General features: G+C 47.3%; 1 protein-coding gene across 1 annotated transcript in view; it reads right to left on the reverse strand.

Moving 5' to 3' along the window:
- The window catches only part of Irs1 (insulin receptor substrate 1), a 59602-nt gene extending 41193 nt beyond the window's left edge, over positions 1-18409 (reverse strand). Inside the window, exon 1 of the mRNA XM_021160257.3 lies at positions 13547-18409. Coding sequence (XP_021015916.1) covers positions 13568-17260 — 3693 coding nt within the window. The 5' untranslated portion in view covers positions 17261-18409 and the 3' untranslated portion in view covers positions 13547-13567. The remainder of the gene's footprint in view (positions 1-13546) is intronic.
- Positions 18410-19528: the final 1119 nt, after the last annotated feature.

Here is a 19528-nt window from a genome sequence, read left to right on the forward strand (position 1 = left end):
TTAGTGATGTTTTCTAAGTACCTCTGTCATTATTTTTTTTTAAATATTCATCTTGGGTAGGGGGAGGGGAGCCTAAAATCCCTGATCTATGAATAACAGTAAATCCTATCAGTGGGGTGTAAAGGGAGCCAAGTGAAGCTCTTATAAAGGAGGCTCACTGATTAAAAAGTCCACCTAAAAGGAGCCAGTGAATGAACTCGAATTTGGTGACTTTGTGTGTGTGTGTGTGTGTGTGTGTGTGTGTGTGTGTGTGTGGCATGCTTGACAATGCAAGGACACTTTTCAAGTGCCCATCTAATACACTGGAGTGGGAAGCAGGCTTTGAAAACACAAAGACATTCCTCCAGCGAGTTTCATGCTGCAGGCTAAAAGCACCAGCCATTCATTTTTCCATCTCGAGAAACATTCTTCACCCAGTTCAAAGGCAGAGAGACAACAAGCCCGCACACACTTTCTGAAGGTCGTCCCTTGTAGGGACTTGTGAGGGACCAAAGGCTTAGGCTACAAAATATTTTTTAAAGACCTAGTTTTAGGAAGGCTATCTTTTCATTACACTCTAGTTCCCACCTCCTAACTTAACTTTCTTCCCAACCCCCAAACACACACACTCCCTCTCCTCTTCCCTATTCTCTCTCTCTTTCTCTCTCTCTCTCTCTCTCTCTCTCTCTCTCTCTCTCTCTCTCACACACACACACACACACACACACACACACACACACAGACACACAGACAAATGGGGAAGTTTAGGCAAAGCAGAAGGTTTTTTAATATATTCTCAGTGATTTCCAAGGTATTCAATTAATAGCTTAGGCAATTACTTTATTATGTATTCTTTTAAAAACATGATATTTACACATATTCCTTAGCCTAAGCAGGGGGAACGGATCTGCTTTGAAAGGGAGTTACCACTTAGCTGAGATTCAGAAAGTGCGCTGGGATTGGGAGGAAGTAGGGCTGGAGGGCAAGTAGGGGGCAGGTGGGAGGGAAGGGTGGATGGGAGCCCCCCAAATCACAGCATAAATAGCACCAGTTCAAGGAGCTGCACATAATACTCTAGGGGCCCATCCCCTCCCACCATCAAATGTATTTTATACAGCATCCTGTTTTGTTTTGTTCTCTGACCTCAAGAGCATTTAAGGCATTTGTGATTCTGGTAAGAGAAAAATGTAAACACTGACTGCTGGGAGGGCTGGGCAGTGTTCACTGCAAAGTATCTGCCCTGGTTGAGACTCAACAAACCCTATCTCTGTACTGCCAGGACCTACAAACCCTTTCTCTGTACTGCCAGGATCTGCACTTAGGCTCTTCCAATGCATTTAAAAGTCCCTTTACAGCCCTTGCCTCTCACCTCTCCCCATACAATCTGGTTCTTCACCCAGCCAGTTCTCATCTGGTTCAGCTTCCTGGGTCTGCAGGTCAGCCACTGGAAAGGGGAGGATAGGAAGGTGGGGAGAAAAGGGAAGGGGAGGGAAGAGAAGGAAAGAGGGTCTCTGCCTTTAGGTTCCCTTCCATTGACACCTTGGCTCTTAGGTACTGTGCCAGCCACCTGAGGACTGTCTGCAAGTTTGTGACACAAGTTGTCATCTACAAAGTTCATGTGCTATAACTGTACAAGCAAGTCCCTGCCTTTCCCCCCTCCCCCCACCAACTGCCTAAAAAAGAAAATTTCCTAAGTTTTAAATAATTTTCTAATTTTGGTTGGGCTGTATTGAGAGCTACAGTTCTCCTGAAGCAGGATGGGAAGGTAAGTGAGCCAGAAATTTCACAGGCCAGCTAGTCTGGTACGCACTGCAAAAGACAACAAGGAGACCCTGTCTGACCCTGCCACACACAAGGAAGGTATGAACTAATACTTGAGGTTGTCGTCTGATCTCTAAATACTATTGCACACACAAACATGCAAACATATGCATACATGTGCACATTGTACACATACATACATACATATTATACAAACACAAGGAACAATGTAAAAGCTAGACATGGCTGTATGACTTAGGCTTTAGAAAACAGGACAGGACCAAATGTGACAGGCAAGGAAGCTAGAGAGTCTTTATGCTCAAGTACTGGTTCCCTTGTCTATGAAATCCACCTCACACCAGGTGAAGTCTTGGTCAGCCTCCGCTGAGTATGGCCCTATCAGCAGGAAGCACTACCTGGAGCATCATTTGAAGAAGGGCAACTTCTACCTCACCTCCGACTACCCAGGCAGTCAGGCAAAAGAACTGCCCAGTAGAGTCTAGCCAAAAATAGTAGCCCACAGAACTGAGACTTAATAAATATTTGATATTTTAATGAATCTGGTTTTAGAATGGTTTGTTTTACTCCAAAAGCTAAACAACACGTATATCATATCCAAGAAAATATGTAATTTCACATGTAAGACTTTTCCATTCCTACTTATTCCAGACAACTAGAAGAAAATGAACATAATTACCATGAGTATATTTTTATGAGGAAATGTCACCAAGGGTGAGCAAATATTGATAAGCACTGAATAAATATCATGCATTCTCATATTCTTGAAAGTTTCTCTTTTGTAACAAGCAATCTCATTTCCATCAGTCCTGGACCACACTCAGTTAAAAAAAAAAAAAAAAAAGATGGATGTCAATCATATATGTTTCAAACAGTAGATAAAGTCTCACTTTGGTTCAAATTAGAAGCTGTTTGAGCAATTTGTCACTGGGGATAGGAGAATCACTCTACATTCCACTCTGGTCCCATGGCGATCCTGAGTAAGACAAGATCACTGAGGTAAAGGAATTCAACCATGGGAGTACAGTTGTATACCTAAAATGCACTGCTCCCAGAACATGAGATGAGAGAAATAAAAAAAGATTCCAGTAAAAAGCACCCCGTCTCTCCAGCTCTCAAAAATATGATCCCTTGTACCCAGAAAGCCCTCCCGGGAATCCTTCACCTTTATACTTAGTCTCCCATGATACTCAGAGAAGAATTATAATCCATCCCATCCAAGGAGCACCAAGAGCATGAGTGCTACCAGGCAAGCAAGCAAAGAAAGAACAGTGATAACATCTGCAGTTGTAGTGTTTGGAAACTTAGGGACCTTTGGTCTCAACACAGGAGAAGCTGACTGCTTCTTAACCAACGTCTTTCATCTTTACTGGACTAAACACAACCTCTAGATGCTCTCTGTACCTAAAATTCAAGAGAATCTATACAGCTAGTTCAATTCTGGAAGATAAACAAAAGTAAGCAGCATTGGTGGCCCTGAGAAGAAACCATGGATGAAGCAGGTGGAAAGGAGACTCAGTTTCAAAAGGAAAAGAGAGACCATTTGAAATGAAAGTATATAAAAGTATGACATATCTTAATTTCTAAAAGGATGCATATAGCTTAATGTGTATGAGTGTTTTGCCAGGATGCATGTCTGTGCTCCACAAGTATGCAGTAACCTCAGAGGCCAGAAGTCAACACTGGATCCCTTATAACTGGAGTTATGCATGGTTGTGAGCCACCAAGTGGGTGCTGGGAATTAAACTCAGGTCCTGTGGAAGAGGAGGCAGTGTGGAGGCATCACTCCAGCATGTGTCAATTTTAAAAACAGTGTTACTCACAGCGAAGGGAACAAACATCAGAGTAAAAAGACAGCCTACAAAAATGGGAGGAGGTGGACCTTATCAACTATAAACATGACAGGGACTGTCATGACTACATAAAGAACTGCAAAATTAAAAGCAGAAAAGGATTCAGTCAATAAATGGGTCAAGGAACTGAACAGAGTTCTCAAATGAAATACAACTGGCCAATGCATATTTGAAACAGTGTTCAACACCCTTATCCATCAGAGAAACACAAAAGAGAACTACACTGGCATTCCATCTCCAACAACCCAGATGGCTACCACCAAGAGAACAAATGGCCCAAGTGTAGATGAGGATGTGGAGAAAGAAGAAAAACATTGTCTATATTACTAGTGAGAATGTAAAGGAATACAGGCACTATGGAAGTCACTTTGGAGGTGCCTCAAAAAAACTACAAATAGGATTTTCTATATGACTCAGCCTTACTACTCCTGGGTATAAACCCAAAGGACTCAAGTCAATATTATCATGTTTCCTGTTGCACTACTAACAACAACTAAAGAAGAACCACCATGGGCCTCTATCACTAAACCAATGGATAGTGGAACTGGAGGTCATTATGCTAAGTGAAACAAGCCAGACACAGAAAGACAAAATCAAGTGCCTCCTCTCCCCTTCCTTCTGCCTCTCGGAGTGTGTGTGTGTGTGTGTGTGTGTGTGTGTGTGTGTGTGTGTGTAGGAGGAAGGAGAGAGGCGAGAAGAGAAAGAACATAATAGAATACACTGACATGTAAGTAGAGGGGAACTACTTGGGAAGAGTCAGGAGGCAGGAGGATGGAGAAGGGAAGCCTGAGAAGAAGATGTGTAAGAACAAAGAATAATCACAGATTTGCATGGAAATGCTGCAATGAAAAATCACTTTTCATGTTAGTACTTAAAATTTTTGGAGATAAAAGTAAATAAACAGATCATATGAGGAAGCCCAGAGATGTCTGATAGAACCTGGGACCTCAAAAAAAAAATGTTCTCAGAGAAACTACCACATATTTAAAAATAATAGAGAGTAATGAAAATCTCAAAGGGCATTGCATTCCCAACCAGAAGCAAACATCGTTCAGAGGATTCCAGTCTCTCAGGACTGAAAACAGGAAAGAACAAAACAACACTTAAACCCACCTGAAGGAGGAACGCAGTCTCTTAACAGCAAAACTAAGATGCAAAGGATTATAATTTCTTTTGCAGCCTTCATGGTTCCTGAGGCCAACCAACCACTAACAGATCCGACTTTCAAGCTCCATTCATTTCAGGCTGGACCCTCTCCTGCCTGCTGCATTTGGACTAAAGGTCTAAACCAAAGATACCTATCACTTGCTTTCTTCCTGGCTTCATGAAGATGGGCCACTTTTTCAAATGACAAGTTCAACAGCCTAACCAAATAACTGAGTATCTTGTTTTGCTGCCAGAGAGGAAAGTCACAGTTATTTTGATTGTCTTAAAAAGCTCTTAAACTCTACAGAGTTATGAAAATTGCTGCTTACATGGATTACACATTCTGAATTTTAACTTTTCTTTGTCCCAGATAAATTATGTCAAAAGAAATTTGGTAACTACTTTGGAGCTTTCTTCTTCACAGTGTCTTCTCTATAGCTACATATCTAGCCTCACTCGCTTGAAAAGTACCAGTGTTCAACGATGTTTACCAAGGAAGAAGAAAGGAGGAAGAAGAACAGGTGTGGCCAGGGGCCTGTTTGGCCGACAGCAATCAATTTATGTTGTAACTGGCAAATAGGTAATTTTAAAGACTATACTGGAGCTGTTAAAGGTCTTCTGATTACTGGGGCGGGGGAGACACTTCAGTTGACAAAGCGCTTGTGTGCAAGAATGAAGACCTGAGTTTGAGCTCTACTTCTCATGAGAAAAAAGCAGGACAAGATTCCCAGGACTGGGGAGCTAGAGACAAGAGCATCCCTGAGGCCTGATGAGCAGCTACTCTAGCTGATGCAGTGAACTCAGTCCTGTCTCAAGTAATAAGATGGAGAGCGGTTAAAAAAGATGCCCAAACTCTTTTACTCACGCGTGTGTGTGCGCGCGCACACACACACACCACGGACAACTGAAGATCTGATTATCTCCACAGCTCATGAAATTGAAATTCAAAAGTATTTATATATTGAGACCTCCAAGTAAGTTAAGAATGAACAGAGATGTGATCTTTGGATGAGATGGATGACAGCTGAGTTACACAAGTCTTCTAATGGTCTGCAAGTATCCAGTATGTTTTATTAGTAGTAAATTTGTTATTTTCTTATTGTTGTGTATATGTATGGTGTGTGTGTGTGTGTGTGTGTGTGTGTGTGTGTGTGTAAGTGAAAGTGCATGTGTGGAGGTCAGAGGATGACTTTTGGAAGCCCAGTCTCTCCTATCACTGAGGGTTCCAGCTCCCAAACAGAGGTCATCTGTCAGTCTTGGACAGCAAGCACTTTTTCTACTCACTGATGCTCCCTCTTGTTGGTCCCACCATTATTATTTTTTTAATGTTGATTTTTAAAACAACTGAACCTGTTCCTCATCTTTCCTGAAAACAAGGATTAGAACTTCCCATGCAAGACATAAATGTGTTTGCAATACAACACACATTTGAAATGAAATCACGGCTCTTTGATTACTTCACATTCTAAAGACTAAACAATACTGATAGTGTCTTGACCTGATTATGTCAGGGTAGATCGGATAGCATGCATCAGAGAACACTTGGTCAAACAAACAATGGGCCAGGAGGATACATACGCAACACAGAACTGCAAGAAACAAGATTAAAACATGAAGTGGTACAGGGAGCATTGAAGACAGTTCAACACAGGCAACAAAGCTCTTGGGATACAGAAATGAAACCACTAGATCCCTCTCTGTGGAAGACTGACATAATTAAGTTAACCTCTGACCTTAGTATTACATTCACCAGCCATTGGGAATGAAGGTACAGTCCAGGGGCTGAAGGGATGTGCAGCATTGTCTATATAAACCCACTATTTTTAAAACTCTGTTATTTAAAGATCAGTGACTCACAGAAAACATACAAATGGCATTTAGCCAAATTTACTTCAACAAGCAGAGCCTGTAGCAAGAATCTTACCAACATGGAAAAGAACTCTTTCACTGTGGCTACAAGTAACTTAGTCTGGTCTCCTCTGTCATCTCCCCTTTTCTATGAGTTAAGATTGGGAAAGATACTGCCATTTCTATAAGACAAAAGTAGATGCCAGCTGATGAAACCTATGAGCCTATCACTTCAAATAGCCTTCTACTCATTTCCTAAATGATTTCACATTAGGCCAAAGTACACTAGAATTAATAGTATGCAACACTAAGATGTGATTCTGCTAAAAACTACATGTGATTATGCTTCTAAAACATTTTTCAAACATAACATTTTAAAAAGAGTTTATAAAGTTGGCCATGTAGTTATGGATCTATGAGGTAATGCAATAAATAATAAATCAAATACCTAATTATAAATGTGATAGAATACTTATTATTTTTAAAGACCCCCCAAAAAATACTAGTATAAAAAAGGGTCACAAATCATGAGTCATTTTCATTGAATGCTATTTCCAGGAGCACTCTAACATAAGGAAATAATTGAGGAAAAGGATTTCTTTCTTTCTTTTTTTTTTTGTTTTTTGTTTTTGTTTTTCGAGACAGGGTTTCTCTTTATAGCTCTGGCTGTCCCGGAGCTCACTTTGTAGACCAGGCTGGCCTCGAACTCAGAAATCTGCCTGCCTCTGCCTCCCGAGTGCTGGGATTAAAGGTGTGCACCACCACGCCTGGCTAAGGATTTCTTTAAAACAAAACAGAACCTTAGATCTGCGAGGTTCTACTATTACTAACCCATCACAATAAAATGAACCATTTATCTCCAACTCAGCTAAGAAATCTGACTATAGCCAGCCATGGTAGCATACACCTTTAATCCCAGCACTTTGGAAGCAGAGGCAAGCAGATCTCTGTGAGTTCAAGGCCAGCCTGGTCTACAAATCAAGTCCAGACAGCCAGAGCTCTGTTAAACAGAGAAACCCTATCTCAAAAAAAACCACCAAAGAGAGAGAGAGAGAGAGAGAGAGAGAGAGAGAGAGAGAGAGAGAGAGAAGAAGAAGAAGAAGAAGAAGAAGAAGAAGGAGGAGGAGGAGGAGGAGGAGGAGGAGAAGGAGGAAGAAAAAAATAAGAGAAAGGAAGAAAGAGAAAGAAAGAAAGAAAGAAAGAAAGAAAGAAAGAAAGAAAGAAAGAAAGAAAGAAAGAAAAAGAAAGAAAGGAAGGAAGAAAGAAAGAGAGAGAGAGAAAGAATTCTGACTATAGTAGGAATATAGGAAAATAGTTCTAAATGAAAAATATACAAACTATTATTCTAGTGATTTATGAAGCCCATGTAGAAATGTGAATATCATGGGAGCTTCTAAATATACTGATAACTCCAAAGCCAAGATATTGTTGGATCAGTCAGCAGAATACATATATTAATAGCTCAGCTAAGCACTCCAAAATTCTAAAGCACATTCTAAATTCTAAAGTCCTGAGACAGCACACACTTTACCTACAAGAAAAGAAACTGTTTCATATGTCTAATGGAGAGAAATTAAATTGTACAAAAAAAATATAGAAAAACATACCATAGACCTCAGGTGAGGTTCTCAGGTCTCTTGTCCACTCTCTAGAAAGGTTATCTCACTGGAGAATTCTGATGCTACAAATAAGAAAAACTATCCATAAAAATAACTCTTAAGAAGGAGGAGATTCTGAGCAGAAGAAATGTTGAGCAATATCACAGGTCTCCATTGGTTACAGCCTGACCTACACTGCTACAGGAGTGTGGTGCTCCTCATAGGTGAGCTGGGAAAGCAGAAAACTGCAGATGACTTGCATACCCGTGAGAGAGTTTATTTTTAAATGAGACATGAGGAGACCAATCCAGTCTGAAGATGACTCCAAACATGTCGATAAATACAATCAGACGGCTTTGCCTTAAAGTCCATTAAAACATGAAAATGCCCTTTCCCAATAAGAAAGGTCAAAAAAACAATCCTAAGTCAAAAAGCCTTCCTTCCAGGCCTCCATGTGCCTAGACAGAGGATGGGACATGGAGGTAAAAGTGGTAAGGACACCCCCACGCACTGAACCATGGCCCCAACTACTGCTTCTGGAGAAACAAGCTCAGGACAGATGACTCATTAAGAGTATCAGTCATTTGCTCCAAAACATCCCTATGTTTAGAGCTGCAAAGAAGGATTAGAACGACGTGGAACAGACTTCTCCAGTTACTGATGAGGAAACAGACCCAGGGAAACTAAGTGACTTGATCAAGGTCACGAGGCTACAACTCCAGACCTCACTCCCAGGAGCAGCTTATTTTCCATTGCCTCATTCGAGATAGCACAAAGCGATTTTCCAGGAATTTTGATAAACCGAAAGAAGAAGAAAAAAAAAAAAGATTGAAAAATAAAAGCAGCATGCTCGTTTGGAGCTCAAGTTTTTTCCTGTAAGGCAATATTAGAGGTATTCAAACAGACGGTTACTACATGGAGATATATTTTTAAAAACATAAGGAAATAAAAAGTTAGAGGCTGAGGTTCTGCCTCTGCTCACAAGACACCTGAGTCCTTTCACACCGGAGCTGTCCCTATACCCTATTTTACCTGTGCCTTTCCCATGGGCATCTCAGAAGAACACTACCCCTGTGGCTTAGGAGTCAGCGATGGAGAAGGATGGTGGCTACCGAGAAACACTTTTGAGAGTAGGGGAAGGGAGAAAACACTTTTATAGATTTCTTATTTTCTTCCTTTAGTATCTTTCCCATTCCTTATACCAATAACACGTCTCATGAAATTTTTTTTATGAGGGCACAGTACAATTAGAACAAGCCTTAAAAACAGCCCAGACTGCCCTGATGAGAACCTGGTCAAAAACAAATATCTGAAAAATACAGTCATTCTTTCTCAAAATCTTGGTAAAGGGGCACCCCATATTGTCATCTAGTGTTCCAATGATTCAGAAAACACAATGTGCAAGCTGTAGCCTACACTCCTGAGTTCCCTCACAAAGGGGTGGGGAAGATCAATTTTCCTTGATCTTATCCAGCTCATGTGCTTTGTAAACAGCAGGTGCTCAATAAAGTGTATATTGTTAGTTACTGGAAAGAGCCTCAGGCTCTTTCAAGGAAAAGGAGTCTTTCCCTCTGAATGACCGTTTAACAACCTTGTGTGTCCTTCTCCTCCCTTTTAGCAAAAAAAAAACATAAATGTGAGAACCATGACCTAGCTCTGTCAATTCCACACCACTCGCTCCTGCGTGCAGACTGGAGATGGGAAGGTGAAGGAACAGCATCGTAGTAAACCATAGTAAAAACAGAAGGAAAACAAAATGGGGCATGTCACATGGTCACGGCCTGATTTTTTTTTTTTTCCCTCAATTAAAAAGAAGAGGAAGTGCGGTGTTTCCGGCCTCCGTCAGCCTGCTGCGGAGTGTTTTTCATTCTTATGAGTCTGGCAGAGATGCTATAGAGACAGAGCGCATCGCATCTTAGACTTGGGGGTGGAAGGACCTGGATGAGCTCTGCAGCACCCAAAAGGGTTAGCGAGCTTTCCCAGCGAGGCCCCAGCCTACCCCGCCCCCCGCCCTGGCCATCACTCATGCTGATTGGCTCTTACAGGAGCCAATCGGCACCCGGCGCCCGGCCCGCCGTCCTAAGGGGCGGAGGCTCGGCTGCTACGGCCAACCTCGAGGCCTGGGAAGGGGCCCTGTATCCCGCGAGGACCGAGCCAGGCGGGGGCGGGAGCCTGGAGGGCCTCCGGGGCTGTCTCTTTCACCCGGGGCGGGAGGGGTCTTTGAAGGGGGGGGGGGGTCCAGAGCCAAGCAAGGAGGGGGGCAGGCAGGAAGCGGAGGTGACCCAGGAAAAGGGAAAGTGCCAGGGCTCGCGGGTCCGCGCCAGCTCTAAAGGCCAGGGGGCGGGGAGCATCGCGGGAAGTGGGGAAAAGAGAGGCAGCTGTGGAGGCATGGAATCCTGGAGGTCGCAGTAAGGAAAAACAGGGACTGAAACAAATGGTAAAATCCTCTTTTTAGAGGGGCCTTAACAAAAGGATGAAAAAAAAAAAAATTCCCGGAGGGATGATTCCAGTCTGTGTCAGCAAAAGTGTGCTCTGTCTGCCAAGCTTCAGTTTCAACAGTAAAGTCAAATCTAAGGCAAATGCTGGTTAAAGGTATCTAGATGGGCATGCTGAAGCCCAGGAGGTCCTTTTAGCTTTCCACTTTGGGCTCTGTGTTAACCCAGTGCAGACAGTAGGCCACAATGACTGTACTATTGCCTGGACCATGCACTAGGAGGTGGGGACAAAGGGAGTGGGGAGAAAGGGGTGATCTTTCCACAACACAATCTAGCAGTTCAGAATTAAGTTAGTTGGAGGTGACCCTGTCATGCATCAGAGAAAAGAGACACAGAAAAGATTGTTGTTCAATCAGTCAAATCCTGTGCAAGGGAGCTAAATGCTTCACAAATGGCTCTCCTTGAGCTGACATTGAAACAAAGTAAACAAGCTGAGATCCTTAAAAGAGGGGCTCAGAGAACGCTTATGCGCGCGCGCGCGCGCGAACACACACACACACACACACACACACACCTTGTGGCAGCTGTATTCCTTTAACCTTGTTTCAGGTTTGTTTTTTGTTTTTCCTAAGACAAGCGAAGTAGCAGGACAGCAAGGCAGGGGAGGTTAAAACAGCTAACTGATAAACTCACTGAAAGCAGAAGCTGTTTGCCACTAGCAGATCTGATCAGCTCAGCCTCTGATGATAACTGACTCGCAAACAAAACCTTTAAACTTAGCAAAAGCAAGCACAATTGAGGTTGTACAGCACTAGGTAACACTAGGTGCTCTGCTTAAAGCACACAACATGCACACACACACACACACACACACAAACTCTTAAAATTTCCGTACACATTGTACAAGTCTGCTTCTGGCATTTGGCAAAGAATGATCTATTGCTATTCTGTAACAGACATGACTGATTTTTTCTGGATTATCATATTTTCCCTAAGAAAGTTAAGAATGAAAAGCTACGCATTAAAGTTCAGGGAGGGGAAGGATTTTTGTGGGGTATGTGTGTGTTCTCTACATAATCAGGGTTTTCTTTTAAATCCCCTTTTAAAACAATGAGGATTCATTCCATTTGGTCACTTCATTTCCTCCAAAGACAAAACACTGCTTATTTTATTTTGTAAAACCAAATTTATAGGAAGTAAGAAAGTAAATGTGTGTGTTCTTTTCTTCCTTTATCTCGTTTTACTGGATCTGTTTGCTTCATGTTCCTCCTACTTTATGAAGTATGCAGTTTGACAATGCAAGTATTGCAGGAGTCCCAACCCTCAAAAGCCATGTTAGAAATAAACAAGAATTTTATGTTGGCAAACATTACAAAAAAAAAAAAATCTGTGTCCCAGTAATGAGAGCAAACATTGAAATAAATAACAAATCCAGTAGGTGCTTTCTTAGCATACCACATAAAACTTGGGTTTTAATGTTCATGTACCTTCATTTGGTCCTACAAAATAGAGAGTGTTAAATGCTGGAAGCAGAATCAGGACCATTTTGACCACATGATCAGTTTATTATTCTTCCTATTCTTTATCATTAGTTCCTATTGATGAAAGCCCAAGGCACAAATTATTTTCTTACAAGGAGCCTTATTAAGAAGAATGTTTTCCAGTACTCCTCCTGTGAAGCATATATAAAATTCATGAGGTAATCAGTTTGTCAGAATCAACTGCTTCCAATTCTGGAAAGTTCTGATTTGCCAACTCATCCCATTATCTGGGAATGACTCTCCTCTCCTCTGCCCACAATGACCACCAGAAGACAGGCTCACAGAACTAACTTTCTATTACAAATGTTTCTCATTTCCAATACAGCCTTGGCCACAGATGACCTAAGGCCAACTTTCAACATCTCTGAGGCATCTATTCACAAACTTAAAGAAAAACAAAAACCCTACAGATGGAGAATACACAGGTTTGCCCCGTCACTCAACACACACCAGAACAAACACCCTCTTTCCCCTGACCAAGTGCCTGTTCATTTTACTAAAGAAATGGTAGTAATCTTATAGAAAAATATCCCCCAAATAGTATGTGTGATGCCTCAATACAAGTAAAGGAACTACAGGGCAAACAGGCTGGGGCGAACTCCCAAGGGTCCCAGGCGTGTGGTGTTTATTGCATATTCTGTACAAAACCAACCATGCCTGCAAAATGGTAGGTCTGTGTGTGAAAAACATTTCATGACTCCTAGTACAAGAACAAGAAGAAAATGTGCCCCACAATTACTTTCTTTGGAGATCAGAGAGAGGTAAAGATTTCTCTATAAATACTTGTGCCTAAAAAGCTGTTACTGGTGAATGTTTTTAAGAGAGCTCAGGTAAAAGTCACTGCTGTTTACAATTGCTTTGGTACTGTGAAATCACAGAACAAAAGTGCACAGGGTCACTCGGTAAGCTTGCCCTTCAAAACTCTGAGAAAGGATCTTAAAAGGAGAGCTTTCCAGCCTCTGTATTAGCAAGTATTTTTGGTAGAATTGTCCCCGCTAGGGCGGAGCTGGCCTTACTATTTCCTCAAAAAAAAAAACTTCGGGATAAAAGAGAATGAGTCCTAGGAAGGAACTCGTCAAACCTAAGAACTGATTTGATAGAAGGTAAGTTTTGCAAGTTCTACACTTGGGAAATCTCAGAGAGAGGAGCCCTTCTGTGGCTGCTCCAAACACAGTTCTTTGACTGTCTGCCAGGTGTCCATGTGAGGTGAGCATCTGTGTACCCTGACCCTTCCCCACCCCACCCCCACCCCTCCTGAAAACGTATCCTCCCCAAGGACACTGTGGGAAGGAGTGGGAAGAGAAGGAGGGAAAAGAACAGAACTCAAGCACTTTTGTCTTGTGACTTTTGCCACCATAAAAACGCACCTGCTGTGATGTCCAGTTAAGCTATTGATGATCCTCTGGCTGCTTCTGGAAGCTGATGCTGGCATAGTTGCTTAAATCCTCACTGGAGCGTCTTGGGGAGTTGCCCTCATTGCTGCCTAAGGGCTGGTGAGGGGGAGGGGGTGGTAGGGACTGCTGTTGAGAGGGGCAGTCCTGAGAGCGCTCCTTGGCCAAATCCAGGTCTATGTAGTTAAGACTCTTCTCCAAACCCCCAGCAGCCCCACACACTGGAGCCGACTCCTTGGAGACTCCCCCTACATCCCCAGGTCTCAGCCACACATTCTCAAAGGATGCAGAGCTGTGGCGTTTTACATCCTCACTGCCGCCACCACCACCACCGCTGCCCCCTACTGCAGCCCCTGCTCCAAAGGGCACCGTATTGCCAGCCCGAGTAGGTGCTGAGAAGGTCTCAGAGCTATGCCTCCTCCGGCACCCTTGAGTGTCTGCGCGAATCACTTTGGCACTCTGGTTATGGTTGGGACTGAGGTTCACCCTGGTGAATGCACTCATGCCCCCAGGTCCCTGAGGGCCTCCCAGCAAGGAAGAGTGAGTAGCTTGCTCAGCGGTGGCTCCTTGAGGTGTAACAGAAGAAGAGGCTGTGGAGGATGGAGGAGGAGCAGCTCCTGTGGGTCTAGGCAGGCTCGCCTTCTCTGCAGCAATGCCTGTCCGCATGTCAGCATAGCTGACTGGGGCCACTGGAGAGGTATCCACATAGCTTTGACGAGGACAACCTATCTGCATGGTCATGTAGTCACCACGGCTATTTGGCACCGAACGGGTTGGCCTGCAAACCGTAGCAGACCCTGGAGGTGCAGGGCCTATTCTGCCCAACTCAACTCCACCACTCTCCTGCCAGGTTGCCCTCCGGCCTGGCCCCAAGTCCATGTTCATGTACTCTTCCGAGCCAGTCTCTTCTCTAGGAGCTGGGTGGAGCGGGGGTGGACATCGAACTGAAGGAGAGCTACGGGAAGTTGCAGGGCCAGCTAAATAGCCAGGCTGGCCGCTCCCGAATTCAATATTCACATATTCTCCTGGGCTTTTGGGCTCGGGAGGGTGCAGGGAAGACTGTTGCTGCTGTTGCTGCTCTCGAACCCGGGGTAAGGTGCTTGCCTTGGGATCCCCCAAGGACAGCCTTGTGGGTCGAGCCAGGCGGCTGTTGGTCTGTGCAGCTGTGTCTACCTTTCGAGGCAGGTGGGGCTGCAAGACATGGTGGTGGGGATGTGTGAGGTTAGACTCTGGCCTAGCCCCACAGTAACCCCCACCCAGACTGTCGCTGCTGGTAGAAGAGGAGGAATCTTCGGCAGTTGTGGTATAGCGAAGGCGTCCAGAGCTAGAAGAGAGACGAAGATGCTGGTGCCTGGCACCCTCCTCTGGCTCTCCAGGGCGCTGGGTGTGCTTAAAGGACCTTGGCAATGAGTAGTAAGAGAGGACCGGCTTGTGCTGGGGATCTTCTGGGCCATAGTAGCATTCTGAGGGGCTGCTGGTGTTGGAATCTCCCACTGGGGACATGTTCATGTAGTCACCTGTGCAAGGCAAGAGCTTACCGCCACCACTCTCAACAGGAGGTTTGGCATGAGGAAGGGCATGAGTATGGTGCCCCCCTACTCCATTTGTCCATGGCTTCCCATAGCTGCTCCCAGAAGGGGCTGCACTGATGCTGCTACTGCTGCTGGACCCACCTCCAATGTCAGGGGAGCAACTACCACTGGGTGACATCATCATGTAGCCATTGGGGTCCACTCTCTGTGGGTGGCGTCTGATGGGGTTAATGATCTGCTGTGGGGCAGATACACTCTTGGGGCTCATGGGCATATAGTCCCCATTTCCTTTGCGGTTGCTGGGCACTGGAGCCACCCCAGGAGACATGGGCATGTAGCCATCATCAGTGTGGAGGTTGGAGGTGTCTGGACGGTGGTGGCCTCCACGACGTTCCAAGTGGTGCATCTCTAGACCCTCTTCGGGATAGGAGTGGGTGGGCACGAAGGCGGAATGCCGGTAGCCGGGCAGTCGGCCTCCACTGCCACCTCCTGGTGGGTAGGCAGCGGGCATCATCTCTGTATATTCCTCAATAGAAGCCACTGAAGACTGTGAGGGGGTCTTCTGATGGGAAATGGTAGGAGATGTGCCTGCGGAGTGAGTTCTCTTTCGAAACCGGTTATCCAGATCTGCTGCACCCGCGGCTTCATCTCCAGGCAGCGCTGGGCTTGTCCCCAAGTTAGCACCTGGGATGTAGCGATGGCCGTTGCCACCCCTGGACAAAATGTAGTGGCCATTGGGAGCAGCCAAGGTGGAGGCTCCCTTGCCACCCATGCAGATATAATTGCTCAGCTCCTCCTCACCCCTGGCTGGTGGGGTGTGCCCCAGGGAATCTGGGGTGACACTGCGGAAGGAACTTCGGAAATCGCAGGGACTAGAACCATACTCATCAGAAGAGATGAAACCGCCATCGCTAGGCGAACCGGACACGGAAGCACTAGAGCGCCTTGGGAAGAGACAGTCTGAAGTGGAGCCATGGCCACTGGTACTACTAGATGACAGACTCACTGGGCTGGTGGCTGAAGGTGAGCATCGCGAAGAAGGCATGGGGATGGAGCGGCTGTGGTTGAGTGGGGGGTGCAGCCTGGAGCTGCCTCGATGCCGATGGGCGTGGGTCCTGTTGGTGCTAGGGCTCACAGGACTGCCATCCACTGATGCTGGACGGGACATGGTGCCTTCGCCATCGCTGGAGGCACGCACCCGGAAGGAACCTGGTTTCCCACCCACCATACTGGCAGGGGAGGTGGCAGTGATGCTCTCAGTTCGAGATCTCCGAGTCAGTCCCACCTGGCTGGGTGGAGGGTTGTTGAGATGGTGCCTGCGCAGGGGAACGCTGATGGGATTGGAGCAACTGGATGAAGACTGGCTTTTGCTGCGAGGGCGAAACTCATCGCTCATGGCCCGCATGGCCTCTAGAATGGTCTCATGCATGTTCTGGGCCACCACGGAGTCATCCACTTGCATCCAGAATTCGCCAGGCCCTGTCACAGCGGAACGCCCCACCTCGATGAAGAAGAAGTTCTCTGAGTGGCCACAGCGTCTGATGTTCATCAGCTGCAGCACCACAGCGGCTGCCTCGGAGTTCAGCTTCACAAAGCTGATGGTCTTGCTGGTCAGGCAGAGGCGGTAGATGCCAATCAGGTTCTTTGTCTGACCCAGGCCCTTGGGTTTCAGGATAACCTGCCAGACCTCCTTGAACGCGGGTCCTGGACCCGTGTCATAGCTCAAGTCCTCTCCTGCCTCTCCAACGCCAGAGCTGCCGCTGCAGCTACCACCGCAGCCTCCTCCAGCCCCGTCATGGTGGGCCTTTGCCCGATTATGCAGCTGCAGAAGAGCCTGGTACCAGCTGTCTTGCTCAGCCTCGCTATCCGCCGCAATGGCAAAGTGTTCGTCTCGGGTGTAGAGAGCCACCAGATGCTTGTTCTTGGAGTCAGCCCGCTTGTTGATGTTGAAACAGCTCTCGAGGGGGATCGAGCGTTTGGGGGCGCTCGACTTGTGCCGCCACTTCTTCTCATTCTCATAATACTCCAGGCGCGCTGGGCCCCCGGCCTCGCTGGCCGCCCGCAGCACGAAAAAGCGCTTATGCATACTCTTGGGTTTGCGCAGGTAGCCCACCTTGCGCACGTCTGAGAAGCCATCGGTATCCGGAGGGCTTGCCATGCTGCTGCGGAGCAGAGGGAGGTGTTGAAAAAACTGGGTGAGGGGTGGCTTCTCAGTGCAGCCCCGCACATGCACTCCGGGCTGGAGGAAGCACGCAGAAATTCTGACTCCAAAATTCACGCTGTTCCTGGCGCTGGGGAGGGGCAGCCGAAGGACGAGGTAGCTGCGCCAAGGAAGATAGCCTGATCCGAGTTTAAGGGCGTTTCATGCCCAGAAGGAAAGGCAGTGGGTCTAGGGTGAGTGCAGCCGCAATCTTCCGAGGACTAAGTCTCCCCTAGTCCCTGCAGCAGAGAAGGAGCTATGGTGCATCCCTTGCCGCCCCTGGTTGAGTCCGATGTAGGGAGGCAGCGATGGCCCAAGGAGTCCCCGCTTGGCTCTCTAGGCGCGCGCGCCTTCCCTCCCGAGTTCCCCTCTGGAAGTAGCGATTCCCGAGGCAAATTAAATATCCTTGGGCAGGGGGAGGAGGGCTGCCAAGTCCCAACGTTGCACCGGGTTCTCCCTCCTCCTTCTCCTCCTCCTCCTCTGCCTCCTCCCACCCTTCAACCGTCCCCGTCGCCACCAGCCGCCCAAATACCAGCTCAATCGCAGAGACCGCGGCGCTGCGGCTGTTGCTGCTGCTGCTGCTGCTGCCGCCTGAGGACGCGTCCTCCGCAGCCCGCACTCGAGCCCATCTCGGCGGGCGGGGAAAGTGGCTTTTCCACGCGCAACGCTACTGGGCAGCCGGGGGAGCAGGGGACGGTCCAGAGGGACAAGCTCATCCCTGCCCCTGCTCCAGTCCGCAAGGGAGGAGGGGAGGGGACGAGGGAGGGAGGCGGGGAGCGGGGGAGGTTTGGGAAGAGATCGGGGAAGACGCCCGGTCCTCCGGAGGCGCAGCCGCCGCAGTTACTTCTCTCCTCCTCCCTCCTTCTCCTCCCTCCTCCTCCTCCCTCCTCCTTCCTCCTCCTCGGAGAGTTGCCGAGAGCCCCAACCAAAACAAGCGGCGGCTGCGGCGGCTGGCACCGCGCGCTGGCCCTCTTCAGACCGCGCCGCCGTCTCACTCCAGAGGAGCAAAACACGTGACGGAGCCTCTGCGCTCAGCAGCCTGGCCGCCGCCGGGAGGCTCCAGCCCGGGTCTCTCTCCCTCTCCCTGCTCGCTCTACATTCCCGGCCGAGCCCGCCCCACGCCCGCCCCTCTCCACCCCCGGCCGTGCCGCAGAGGCGCCCGCGCTGGCCCTTTGCTGCAGCGCTCGGGTAGCGCCCCTGCGTGGCCGGCAGAGCCCGGGGCGCTGTGCCTCCCACGCCCGTGCCACCCAGAGCGCCCCCGGCCCGCAGGAATCCCCGCGGCGGGAGGGCAGGCTTGTTTGGGTGGCTACCGGAAAGCAGGAGGGGAGTCTGGGAAAACGGGAGGGGGCGATCTGGGGAAGACGCAGGAGTGAGGGAGGGGGCAGTGAGAGGGGGGTGCACTGCGGCTGCAGAGCCCCGAGAGGGTGGGGGCGCTGGGGCGGAGGGGACGCGGGTGACCTGCTAGCTCTCGCCTAACAGGTAAAGGCGACCCCCGGGAGACAGTTGGATGTCGGTGTCTGGGTGAGAGGCCCTGGTAGGGAGATCTACATTTTTGTAAGGTTTTCTAAAGGACTTCTGGGCCAGTCTTCCACCTGGAATCTCTGGACGTACCGCAGTGAAGCACCTGGAAGAAACAGAGAGGAACGCCCAAGGGCAGTGACTGTTGGCTGGGTTAGGGTCCCTCGGAATCGCGACCTAGGATCTCACACCTGGCACCATTAGGCGCTGATCACTAAGGAAATAAAATGTAAATGTCACGATTTCTCTTCCTTCATGCAGGTGAAGAGGGATTCACACTTAAGGGTTAGTTAGTGCAAAAGGTGGGGGGCGGGCGGCTGGAGGAAACCTGGCACCCCTTATCACATTCGTAAGTCTATTTGTGATTTTTTTAAAAAGATGTAAAGGACCTTCAGAGAGTTCCTAAGTGTACACCCCTACTGTGTACATATTAGCAGATGTTTGTTTCATAGTTTGCACGAGCATTAGACGACCCTACACACTTTTAACCTTGACTACAAGGATAAGCGAGAGACAAGGATAAGTGGCTAGGCTGCACAGGAAAATGGGTACTTCTTGATGAAAACGGGTCAGCAGCCTCGTTGCAAAGCCTATTTCTTAGTCTCACCACAAGCAGACGCTCCCCAAAGTTTTTTTTTTTTTTTTTCTTTTTAAGATGACCTATAAATCAAGCAGGACGTCCCTGTCTAGCCCAACCGGCATTAAAGA

The sequence above is a fragment of the Mus caroli genome, unplaced genomic scaffold (genome assembly GCF_978045245.1).
Source record: "Mus caroli unplaced genomic scaffold, Mus_caroli_1 scaffold_1, whole genome shotgun sequence".
NCBI classification, from domain to species: Eukaryota; Metazoa; Chordata; class Mammalia; order Rodentia; family Muridae; genus Mus; species Mus caroli.